The sequence below is a fragment of the Lathyrus oleraceus genome, chromosome 1 (assembly GCF_024323335.1).
Source record: "Lathyrus oleraceus cultivar Zhongwan6 chromosome 1, CAAS_Psat_ZW6_1.0, whole genome shotgun sequence".
NCBI classification, from domain to species: domain Eukaryota; kingdom Viridiplantae; phylum Streptophyta; class Magnoliopsida; order Fabales; family Fabaceae; genus Lathyrus; species Lathyrus oleraceus.
The window spans coordinates 431,115,662-431,128,617 of NC_066579.1; the positions used below are offsets into that span (position 1 = coordinate 431,115,662).

Sequence of the window (12,956 nt, forward strand, 5' to 3'; positions counted from 1 at the left end):
TCACATTGGTTCGAGATAAGTTAGTAGAATATATCAGTTTAGCTTGGAGACTAACCGCTTCAAGTTTGTATTTCAAAGGAAGACTAACCACTTTTCTCCGCAAGTTCGTGTTTGGAAAGAAGAATAAATGTTTCTCTCCATTATTCGTTGTTTGGTTGGAAATTAGGCTGAAACTTCATTTTTACTTGTATAAGGGGTTCGAGAGTTTGACCTACTAAAAATTCTTAAGCATTAGTGAATACTCTCAGGATCAAATCTTGAGGACATGATCAAGTCTTCAAGTCTTCTTGACTACTGGACTTGTATAAATCTTTGTGTCATAATTCTTTATTTTTTGTATATTTACTTTTTATTGTTAATTTCTAAAAAAAATTATTGAAATAATTTTAAACTCCGACAGTAATAACAAAATATTTTTAAACTATGGTTTTTCTAAAACCGTAATTGGAAAGTTTATGAAATTTTACCATATTTTTTAAAAGTGGTGTCATCTATTTTTAGAAAATAGATGATTTTATAGTGATTTTATACATGAGCTTTTGGAAAACTGAGATAAAATTATATTTCAAAACATCCTATATAAAATCATAGATTTATAGGAGAGAAAAAAATTTAACCGGTCATTTAAAAAATATGGAAAATTACAAAAAATTTAAGTAATAGTGTTAAAAATAATTTCCTATCAAAGAACAATCTGGAAAATTATCAAGATATCGGATTTATAAAAAAAATCGATATATTAAATTCATTATTTTAAAAAAATGGGTAAAATGCATATTGAACTTTTTAAATACAGTATCAAATTTTTTAATGTATATCGGATTTTTAACTTGTTCTACCAAATTTTTTGTGCACACTTTTTTTGTTAAAATTTTGTCAAAATAATATGGGTATTATTAAAAATTGAGAGGTGTAAATTAAATTTTAGAGGTGACGGGAAAAAAATCTCATATAATAGAATTTATGTGTGGCTTTAAGTAAAGCTCTTCTTGTACTGCTTTTAGACTCAATTTCGATTTTGTTCTAACCCAACTCAATAGCAGTTTAACACAAACATTTCAAGAGTTCATCAAGATGCTATTCCTTCCTATATACAAATTTAGTGTTTAGATCAAGTCAAAGTAAAAAAAAAATGCCAACTTCACTTTGCAAAACTTAAAAATTCAGAGCAAAACTAACTCTCAAATTTCCAAACATAAATTCAAATAAATTGTTTCTAACATTTATCAGAGAAACAAAAGTGGGTAACATTGAAACTGCTTCACCAAATGATTATCAGCTACCTGCCCATCTAAAAGACCGTCATGCTGTAACCACCTGCCAAACTCATAAAAACAGCATCATTAGAAAGTACACGATACTTTATTGCTGGGTCTTCCCTGACTTTCTTTCTATCCCAATGTCACATGGAAACAACTAAAAGCTGTGACTAATAGTTATCATCAAAATCAAAATCAAAGTCATAATGGTTATCATCAAAATCAAAGTCAGACAATAAAATTGTGTCTGAGAACTCTGATGAGTAGTCTTCATAATATGATCCATCATGAAATTCAGTTTCAAATGGATAGTCATCAGTGTCATCATTTGGAAGCCGTAAATACTTGATCTGTTCTTTACATCTCTTTTCCAAACTTCCTACCAAATTAACTTTGAAACAGTGACGAATGTCAAGAGATTCAAGGTGAGGACAGCCATCAAGAATAGCAAGCAAACCATCATTAGTCATCTTGTTTCCAAAAAGTTGGAGACGGCATAACCCAGGCATGGTTTGCGCAATAGCAAATGCCTCCTCGTTGTCGTCATCATCATCATCATATTCAAAGTCTAGATGTTTGCATGCTTGATTGTTGAATTTAAAGGTTTTCAATCGAGGACAGCATTGGCCAATAACTTCCAAAGGATCCTTGGATAAGCGGCTAATTGATATATCAAGTTCCTCCAAGCAAGGAAGCTTTTCAGCAACTTCACACAATCCTTCATCTGTCACGCTATAGCAACACGCAAGACGGAGGCGTCTCAGATGACTTGCACTGTAAAATGCCAAGGCAACAGAAGGAGATACTGTTACAGAGAGATGCTACCAAAATATCTACCATACATTGGTAAATTAACTAGATGTCACGCTACCAAAATATTTGTGGTGACTTTAGTTAAAAATATCTTAAAATGTCAAATTTTGTATTTATATATCACATAGGAACATTTATAACACAAACAGAAGCACCAAAAACTAACTTGTATTACAAATAAGGGTAATTTTTCACTTTCGGCAATAACTACATCACATAGTAAAAGATGATTCTATATGGAAGACTATATCTTAAATCTGAAACAAAAGAAAATTGACAGTTATCCTTTAAATAAAGTCTTCATAGTAGATAAAAGAACAGAAAGAAATGGAAACTTTGCTTCAACAATGGGAGATAAATGAACTTTATTTGTTTAACTCCAAACAACCCACTGAACAAGTGAAATTTTTTGAAACCTAAACGCAAATTAATATCATAGCTATTAAAGGTATGGGACGATTGTATTTGATAGTATTTCTTTTGTCTATGACGAGAATAAACTGAATTGACAAGTTTTTTATTATTCCTTCAAATCATTTTTCAAAATGCATTAGCTATTATTGCAAAATTACACTTTCAAAATTAGTTCTTATTGAATGCATTAGCTCCAACTAAACAGAGTCTTCGCACATTTCTAGTCAAAATCCCAGATGCTGATTTGAGAGTTGGGTAATATTACTTTTATAGTATAATATTATTTCTAGTAAAAATCCAATCAAGCTCAAACATGCTTGCCAACATTAGCTACACTGAATCCAACCCTCTAGATCTACTTAAAATTAAGAAATGCTTTTGGCTTTCCAGAAGAACAAGAGTTTATTATTTCCAAGATCAAAACCAACCACAACAAAAAAGAAAAAATTATTCTTGCAGAAATATACCTTTCACGCAATAAAACAAAAACCTTTAGGTTCAAAATGAAATTTGAGACTCGGAGTATTTTAGTTATTACTACAAACAAATTAATAGTTTCTCGATATATTATGCCTTACAAGTTCATTGCCAAGCAAAAGCTCTCCCTTCAACAAGGAACCACTTGAGTTTGCTCTTGAACCAAACTACTAGTGAAAATTAGAAAGTAGAAAGCAAGGGGAATCCCATACTGACCCGATCAGTAATTAACACGCTTAAACACTCACTTTTCAACACTAACACTATTATTGCGAGGAATCCCATACTGACCCGATCAGTATTGTCCATGGCGATTCAGATAGCCAAAAATCAGTCATGTAAAGACGCCATTGCAGCACCATGACTGCTATTTGACAACACCGACCCAATAAAGTAAATAATAAGGGAATAAACTGTCGGTTTAGTCCCTAAAGTATGACCCATTCTTCCATTTAGTTTCTAACATCTATAATTTTAATAAGTAGCTCCTAAAGTATATAAAGTTCATCACTTTAGTTCATCGCTTTGGTAGCCGTTAGGTTCACTAAATTTGCAAATTTCATATAATAAAAAACTAGTTATTATATTTATATACTTTAGAAATGAATTGGAGAGTGATAGTTTAGGGAGTAAATTGATGATTTGTTCAATAATTAAGTGTGTCAAATCGATAGTAATATTCCTATTGTCACTAATGTTTCAATCACTGGAGCTGTAGTATTGTTCGAAAATTGAATCATTCCTCTAACTCTAATGAACTAGGTAAAAAATAAAACACTAAAACTAATGGAATTAAACATTTTTTAGTTAGATAAGATAATTTACATGCAAATAAAGAGAACAAAAAAAAACCTTTTCAGGAAATAACCCTAGGCAATAGTGAATTAAAAAACAAAAATGTAGAAGAAAGTGGGAACATACGAATTGGCGATATGGTGGAGAAGATCATCGGTACCAATATAATCGATGCTGATATCAATTAACTGGCCGCAGCTGTAATCAACGGCGCGGTGGCATAAAACCTCTAATTCCAAGTCCGTGCCGAGGTCGCCGAAATTGGGCAAGATGATGGTGCGATAGAGGAAAGGGTCCTTGGAGATTTTGCGCCAGGTGGTGCAAACATTATGAGTGCAAATGAGAATATCGACTGTGTCAAGCCGCCGGAAAATGGATAATACTATATCTCGTGGAAGATTGAGCCAATTTCGCTCTCCGGAATCGATTACTGGTGGTAGTGATGACTCCATTCAAATATTAGGGTTAGAGGATTGTGAAAAAATGATCGATTTTCGTAAAGGAAAACGGGTTGCATTTGTTATTTAGTTAAGCTGGTTAACCTATTTGTGTGAGAAAGAAAAGAGAGAGATGGGATAAATGCGGAATCAGCTGTTTCTACATGGAATCCAATGCATATAAAAAATTTCAAACACAAGTTTACAAAACAAAAATTGGTACGGCCCCGAAATCCATGCTACATTTTCTAATACTCTCCCTAGTGAGAGTATTCAAAATCAACCCGATCAATAAAAAATCATAAATTAAATCAAATCAAATCAAAATTGTAAAAAATTATATTCGTTTGGATGTGTTTGAGTATTTTTTAACAAAATTGCACGATTCGATTTTATTTGTGGTTTGTATTTTAAAAATCGAATTAAACCAGACTAAAATGCATTATATTACATCTCAAAATTCACTTATCTTACATTCAACTCAAAACTCAAACCTATTATGCATTAACCTTACCGTTACGGATGATTTTCTCTTACTCACACTTAGGATTTTAGTTTCAACCTTCTAAATTCTCTCATAGTTGTATCGTGAATTCTTCTCATCTTCTTTGTCATATATGTTTTGTAACACCCTAAATCCTGAAACTTATGTATTAAGAATTATACGACAATTTAAAGTGTCACCAACAACAAACCTCTAAAATCATTCGGCAATTAATAAACATGCAGTGGAATATACTAACGTCATACAACACCTATCATTACACGCTCACCTTCACTTAGGGTATCATTGTGGCGGTATCGTTCCTAATTGGATAAATAAACATAAATTCGACATTTAGTCTTAAAAACTCATTTAAATAAACTTCTTCAAAAATAAGAGTTATCAAACTCAACTCTTAAACACTTCAACATAAGTCAATGAACTATTAAACTTTAACGGAATAATCAAATAAAACGTTTCTGACCCCAATGTTACAAGACCATAGCAAGACTTCTAAAACAACGAAACTAATGAAGCAACTCCTTGAGTTAACTTCATCTACTGCAGCAATCACTCATGAGTATATGCAAGATGTCCATGATGGACAACATTCAAGCAAAGGGGAGAGAAATACATTTAAATGATAAATGATGCATAAACAATTAGAATAGATTAAATATAATATAGTTCAAACATAATCTACTATACACCACAACACATGTATTCAAGTTTCACCCACATCATAACGATACATAATCAATATGCAATGTGACTCTTAACAACATTATAGACTCATAAGAAGGTCATATCGATCTCAACAATGGTTCAAATTATGCATCGGGTTCCAATCAACTGCAAATCTATGAGCCTCACACCGAGCTTCAAGCCTCAACATCAAACTTGGGACAATTACCGGTCACCAACATCGAAACCTGTAATCGCCTCTTTCATAACAATAACTCATGATGCATGAATGGGTGTATGCATCATCACAAGAACTCAACAATATAAACCATATCACATCAACCACGTAATTTCCTATACAACATCAATATGATAGTTTCACATCGAAACCATGTACCTCAACTCAACATATAGTTAAAACACAACAACCAAGCAGCCTGCAATTTTATTAGCAATTTACCACATCAATTTATCAACAACGAAAACTCAACATTTCGATAAACAATTCTTCTCATCATCATGAAAACCACAACAATAATACCCATTATTATCTCAGATTTTCGACACCAACATTAAATTACAATAATGTAATAATAGTCATCTAATAATGGTTTTGGAGTCAAAATGGTGAATTATGACCATGAAGATTTCAACAAAATTGACTTGTCAACAGGGAATGTTATTATGGTCGAAATTGCAGTCAACCAAGGACTAAGGAGTTTGGGACATAGTAAAATTCAAATTTTAAGACATTCTCTACACAGTCGAATGAGGTGTAAATGGATAAAATCAAACGATTACTGAAAGACACGTGGAAGTTTGTCGAAGGCGAAGGTTGTATGGAATTAAAGACCTGGAATGTCATGTTTAGTCGACCGCTGCAGACGATTACTTTAGGATTGGTATATAAGTAGCATTCACTTTGAGTTTTAGGGCTCCACAAATTGTACAAATTCTACAAAAACTCAAAGAATCTATGTGATTGAGAAAAGAGTGTTAAGAAATTCCGTATGCGTTCCACTTACACTACTTTCAGTCATGTTATCTTTTCTTTTGCATTTTCGATTAAAGTTTACATCCTAGTCAATTTTTTTAAACTTTTCATTTCGACATTGATGTCAAACCCTTTTAAACATGGCATGGTATATCCTGGGATCTTTTCAAGTTTAATCCCTTAAGTAATTTGAAACTTATTTTTGTTTAATAAAATTCATTGTAAACACCCACATAATCGTAATTCAATCATCACAATTCTTACCATCATTGTGTAGTTCAGCGTGTCAGCTTTCCAATGCTTTAAACGACATCTAAATCACACTTACGGAATGAAAGTTATAATCAAAATCGTCGGGATATGTCAACTAATTCGAAAATAGATTTTTCTCAAAATGATATTGTGCAATCGGTTGTAGTCAGGGTGCAATCGATTGTAGTCAGGGTGCAATCGATTGTCACTGGAGCATTTTCTAAAAATTTGCACTGTGCAATTGATTATACTGAAGGATTTTTCCAAATTTTGCACTAGTGCAATCGATTGCAATCTGGGTACAATCGATTACAGCTGGAGGATTTTCTAAATAAAATAGTTTCCTCTGTTACGATTACAAAACCACTGCCAAACCTCCAAACCTCATACCAGTCCCAAATTAATCATTCAAAAACTCTGAAAATCACATTCTAACATCACCAATGGATCAAACAAACTTAATTTAACATAACTATTGTTTTTCCTCATGATTCCATCACCCAAAATTATACCCTAAAACACAAAATTTTCATCAAAACTCAAGAACACGCCAATGTAACAATAACCCATCATTGCAATTCAATTCAATCATGTGAAAACAAAATTATCAGCATACACTTCATCAATAATCAATCAATATTCAACAACATCCATCAAAGTTCAGCAAAACATCAATTTAAGAGTAAACCCTATTCGAGACTAAGGAAACCTTTCTACCCTTTCATGATTTAGCATCCATAGATGAATAGTTTCCCCCTTATCTTAGATTTCAAAATTTTCCAGCAAAAGCAAGGTGAATTGGTGTTCCTCCCTCAAGCCCTAACACCCCTCTTCAAGATTTCTCTCCAAATCCTTTTCTATTTCACGTACTAATAGAATGAGAGATATTTCTCTCTAATTTTTTGTTTTTATAAAATAATTAATTATCTCTCTCTAATTACATATTTGACCTACCTAACTAAACCTCTTACTCCTTGTTCCCCTTTTTTCTATTAATTCACACTTTTCACCTCATTCTTATTAATTATATATTTCTATTATTTTAATTTTATTAATTCTTCCCAGCCAACTATTCATATAATTCACACAAAATAATTATTTAATTAATTTTACACCATTTAAATTAAATAATTAAATAGAATAATCGATAATTCTAAATAGGGGTGTTACATGTCTCGCCTCTTCTAGTATAATATTTCCTCTCTTATGTTATTTCTTTTTCACCTTCTCATTTTTATGTTACTATTTTCTGTTCCAATTACATTTTTATCGCTCTTTTCTTCTCTAATCTCGCATCTCTTATGTTCTTTCTTTTTTATCTTCTTTAATCTCTCTTCTTCTTTATTTTTTCTTTTTTACTATAATATTTTTGATATTGGTTTATGCTACTATTTTTTCTATTTTTATTTAATCTTATTTTTGTATACTAAAGGAGAATTTTTTGTCTAAAATATGATGTGTTTTGTTGTTATTTGGTAATGTATGAATGACTAAACACAAATTTATTTTGTTCTTTATAGGTGTATGTATGGCTCAATAAAAATCTTGCAAAAAACCGAACCAATCCAACTCACATTGGTTTGGTTTGGTTAAGTTTTCTTTATAAAAGTCAAACGAACCAAACCAAACCGCATGCTTTTTTCTCTTGCGGTTCGGATAATTTTTATCTTTAAAACCGCCTAAACCGCACCGCGAACACCCCTATTCACTACACTACTCCCCCAGTTCCATGGTGAGTGACCTAATTGACAATTTCATATAGATTAAGAAAAAGATAGATGAAAGAGAGAAAATGATATTTTTACTAAAGTTGTACTCCTTATCAAGTAATGAGAATGATGGAAGTATTAACTAGAGGGTAGAATTGGAAAAGATGCATTGAAAATTGAAATGAGTCATTTATTTTAGAATATTTTTTTATTCCAAATGGATCACTCTTTGTAGGACGGGGGAGTAATATACCATAAATGGTTGAAATTCAGCTTTTAAAATAATAGATAGGATGTCACAGGTTCGAAGTTGCACCCCTGCATCTGATATTCTTACACAACTACCAACTGAGCTAACTTAATAAGACAATCGTTTTGACATTTTCGCATGTATAAAGAAATGTAACTGTTCTAAGTCGACTAAAGGCTCGATGTGAGTAAGATTATGATTTAAGCATCAAGCTCAACCATCCAAAATCTAAGTAAAATTATTCATCATATATAATTGACACACGTGAGACTAAATATACAATTTTTTGATCTCATAATTTCACCTCACTCATTTTAGACTTTGTAACTGACTTGAGTGTCTGAGTGTTAACCTCGCATATTCACATTTGCGTTGTCACATTAGAGATCCGCACCACCGCATCAAAAGTTCATCACCATCAATCAATCACAATTATGGTTCAAATACAGAAAAATGGTGTCGTCTATGGGAATCAACATCTAATTCCCATGATATTCTATGATCATATCACTTTTGCCCTAGAAGCTAGATCTCTACCATATCATATTAGGATGAAGAATCTAAGGAATTCTGTAGAATCTCCCGATCAACGCTACTTCAAACCTTTTCCATCAATGAAATATGCGGGAGAATGCTATGTGAAGAAGATCATTTATTGCAAAACCTCCTTCAAGCAACAACTGCCACCAATTCTCAAAGTGAAGATAAGTTGATGTTAGGATTTCAGGATCGCGAGAAAGTATATAAGATCCTCAACGCTACGCTACTGCTAGTCATAATAGATACCATATCAAATCACACCATATTCAAGTTCCTCATAGAAGATGGGAGTTCGTGCAACGTCCTTTACATCGACACACTCAGGAAGCTAGAAATCCGCCAACAAGATCATGATTTGTGTGATGACATAAGTCTCCTTGCATTCAATGATTTTATAACCGACCCCTATGGAGCAACAAATCTATTATTTTCACTCGTAGAAATGGAAGGTGAAAGGAAGGTAACTCTCAGTTTCCTAGTAGTTCTGTGTAAGATTTCTTTTAGCGGCATCCTAGGGAGATGTTGGACGTGGTTGCTTCCTCTGTTCACCTCAAATTAACATATCATAGTGATGTCAGGAAACCGATTATTCTTGACGCCGACTTAAAAATGGTAAGGCATATATGTGATGATATATTTAGAAACCTCCTCGCCACCACAACGGTGTCATAAAAGGCTCTAAGAGGAGTTAATATGGTCTACCTTGATGTATGCAAAGACGAGATAAGGCCGATTTTAGATGATTATTTTGAAGTCGTTTAGCTTGACGACGATCCAACCAGGTTAGTGAAGATAGTGACTGGACTTCCCTCTGAGGTAAAAAACACATTAATTGAAAGTCTTAGGGATAAAGAAAATGTCTTTGCCATCTCTCCTAATGAGATGCCTAACATTAACCTAATTGTGTCTCAGCAAAGAAAAAAAACAATCTCTAGAGAAGGGAGGCTATGGCTAACACGATTCAAGGATTGTTAGACACGAACATTATTTTCGAAGTAAAATACACTTAATGGCTCTTCAACGTTATGTTAGTTAGAAAAGTCTCAAGAAAGTGGATGATGTGCGTCGATTATACCGACCTCAACCGAGCCCGCCCAAAGGATTCATACATGCTTCAAAATATAGACAAGTCGGTACACAATTCAGTCGGATACAAGTTGTTTTCCATTCATGGAAGCTTATTTTAGATACAACAAAATACCCATGTTTGGGCTTGATAAAATAAATATAGCATTCATGATCGAGCAGGCTAATTACCAGTACAGTGTGATTCCTTTTAGGTTGAAGAACACGTGCGCGACCTACTAGAGGATGACGAACAAGGTATTTCTAGAGGAAATTGGCAAGATGTTAGAGGTGTACATTAATGAAATGATTGTGAAGTCCAATCAAGAAGAATGCCATGACCAACACCTCAGTAGGGTATTCAAGAGGGTTCGATAATACACATAAGGCCCAATCCCGAAAAATGAACCTTCGAGGTAAGAGTCGGTAAGTTCCTGGGGTTTATCTTACATAAGAGATAGAGGATAACAACGACAAATACGAAGCAGTCATCGAAATGAACGTGCCGACATTGAAGAAGGAAGTCATGAAGTTGAATGGGATGCTCATCGTTTTAAACAGGTTTGTCTCAAAATCCTCCCATCATGCAGTTACGAAGGTTCATCATGAAATCCTCCCAGTATACTTCATTTCAGAGGCTCTAGCCAGACCATAAACACGTTATCAGAAGATAGAGAAGGTGAATCAAGCATTAGTGACTGCACCGACGCAGCATCAGAGGTATTTCCTCGCACATTTTATAGTCTTTTAGACTTACTTTCCTTTGAAACAGGTACTCCACCGACCATACTTTGATGAACGACTGAAAAATTGGTCCATTTAATTGTCTGGATTTTAGGTGTCTTTTGAAGCAAGGAAAGCGTTAAAAGCCCATTAGTTTGCAAACTTTCTATCGAAAATGAATCCTAGTCCACCCAATCCAGCTCACACATGGAAGGTATTTACATATGGATTATCTAATAGTCGAGGCAGCGGTGCTGGCGTGATTTTAGAAAATGAAGCTAATCTCGTGGTTGAAGTTTCCTTGTGCTTCAAATTTTATGCCACCAATAATAAAGTCGAGTCTGAAGCAGTCATTGTCGGAATCACCTTGGCAGTAGAGATGGAGGAAAAGAACATTAAACTGAGGATATATTCCCATCTAGTTGTTTCTCAAGTCAAAGGGGAAGCATGTGTCAAGGGTCCGCTGGTGCAACAGTTTCTAAGGCTAACCAAAGTGAAGTTGGCGAAGTTCAAGATGTTCGAGGTTGCACATGTCCCACGAGAGGAAAATACTTAGGAGGACGTGATATCTATACTAGAAAGCATAAGAAGTTTTTGGGTCAACCACTCTTTCATCCAAAATACTTTGAAGAATCCATGCATTAAAACCCCGGGAGACACAATGATGTCATAGGTTGTACCAGTTAAAACTCCTGAATATCTCTCACCATAACGTACATAAATTAAGGAGTTCTTCCTTCTAACCTAACTGGAGTTTCTTTTGTAAAAAGAAGAGCAAGTTCATACACCGTGATCGAGGGAACTTTGTACAAAAGAGGCATATCTACCCCTTTAATGAAATGTTTGGAAGGAGAAGATGTTGTTTACGCCCTTCTAGAAGTTGATAAACAGTAAATACATTGTAGTTCTTATTTGTTTTCTTCTTGATTTCATGTATGCTTTCATCATTCTAGTTCAATTTTATGCGTTTTGTCTCATTTTTATGTTTTCAGGAAATAAGAGGTCAATGGATCGAATGGGGCAAGAAAGGCCAAAGATCGAATGAAAATGGGCTCTTCCCATACAAATTTCCCGAGACCAACACGACCTCGTTGTATCCCATGACACATGCTATGTTATCCCCTTTGAGCCAACCCCATACAAGCAAACTAAGTCTAACACGATAACCCGTGTTCCCTTACATGACATGTGTCAGTCCTCAGGCAGTTACGAACTTTTGATTTTTTGACAGTTTTTGTAACCTTTCATCATTTAGGCTTAGAGTTTAGCATTAAAGGGAGGGACTTATGAGTGACACTTAGGTACCATCCATGACTTCTACTACCATCATACATTACAATTGTTATTCTCTTTGTACTTTGCTTTGATTCTTAACTTAAGTTCTTACAAACTCTTATAATTTTTCTGCACATTTGGTATTGCAATCTTGCCTTCATTTTCATTTCAAGTTGTTATTACTTTGCTTGCTTAAATTTATTTATTTTCTTGCAATGTTTCTAAATATTGTTATTTATTTTGTTGCAATGTTTCTAAACATTATAACTTTTCTTGCTTAACTTGAGTGAATATTTATTTTAGGATCTAAATCACAATTCACACGTCTATGTCGGTTACGAAAGCAAAGAAAACATAGACATGAGCATGATTTGAAAGAATATGCATCGATGTCTAAAAGCGGATTTCTAAATGGTTGAGTTCGGGGCTTCATTGACAAGGTGACTTGATCTCAACTAAGAAAGTCGTTAGCCATTCCAAGATCAACGTCTAGATTATGCACACCCCAAAAGTGGATGACACACACTTGCAATCAAAAATCTCGTGTCCTATTTTTATCATTTGTGAACTTCAATTTCAAACTGCATAAAACAAACTCTTTTGTGATAGCTTTAGCTAAACATAGTTAGAGTGAAAAATCGGTAATCAAACATCTCTATGTGGGATTGATCTTTTTACTACTTTACACAATTGTGCACTGCGGTCACACACGTTCAGAAGTGCATGAGGGTGTCATACCCCAATTTTGTCCGGGCATTTTACTATTATCTGAGTTTTTGTCGCTT

The 12,956-nt window shown here is 33.8% G+C and overlaps 1 protein-coding gene across 1 annotated transcript; it reads right to left on the reverse strand.

Annotated features, from left to right (window-relative positions):
* Positions 1 to 1,162: 1,162 nt before the first annotated feature.
* Positions 1,163 to 4,409, reverse strand: LOC127079887 (F-box protein SKIP19). Its single transcript, XM_051020243.1, has 2 exons — positions 3,885 to 4,409; positions 1,163 to 2,033 (listed from the first exon to the last, which is right to left on the reverse strand). The coding sequence occupies exons 1-2, from the start codon at positions 4,208 to 4,210 to the stop codon at positions 1,430 to 1,432; spliced, it is 930 nt and encodes a 309-aa protein (XP_050876200.1). The 5' UTR covers positions 4,211 to 4,409; the 3' UTR covers positions 1,163 to 1,429.
* Positions 4,410 to 12,956: the final 8,547 nt, after the last annotated feature.

Excerpts from the sequence above, each read along its gene's own strand:
- LOC127079887 (XM_051020243.1), bottom strand. The coding sequence starts at position 4,210 with ATGGAGTCATCACTACCACCAGTAATCGATTCCGGAGAGCGAAATTGG. Across the intron at positions 2,034-3,884 it reads CTCCACCATATCGCCAATTC|TGCAAGTCATCTGAGACGCC; the intron begins GTATGTTCCCAC and ends GGCATTTTACAG.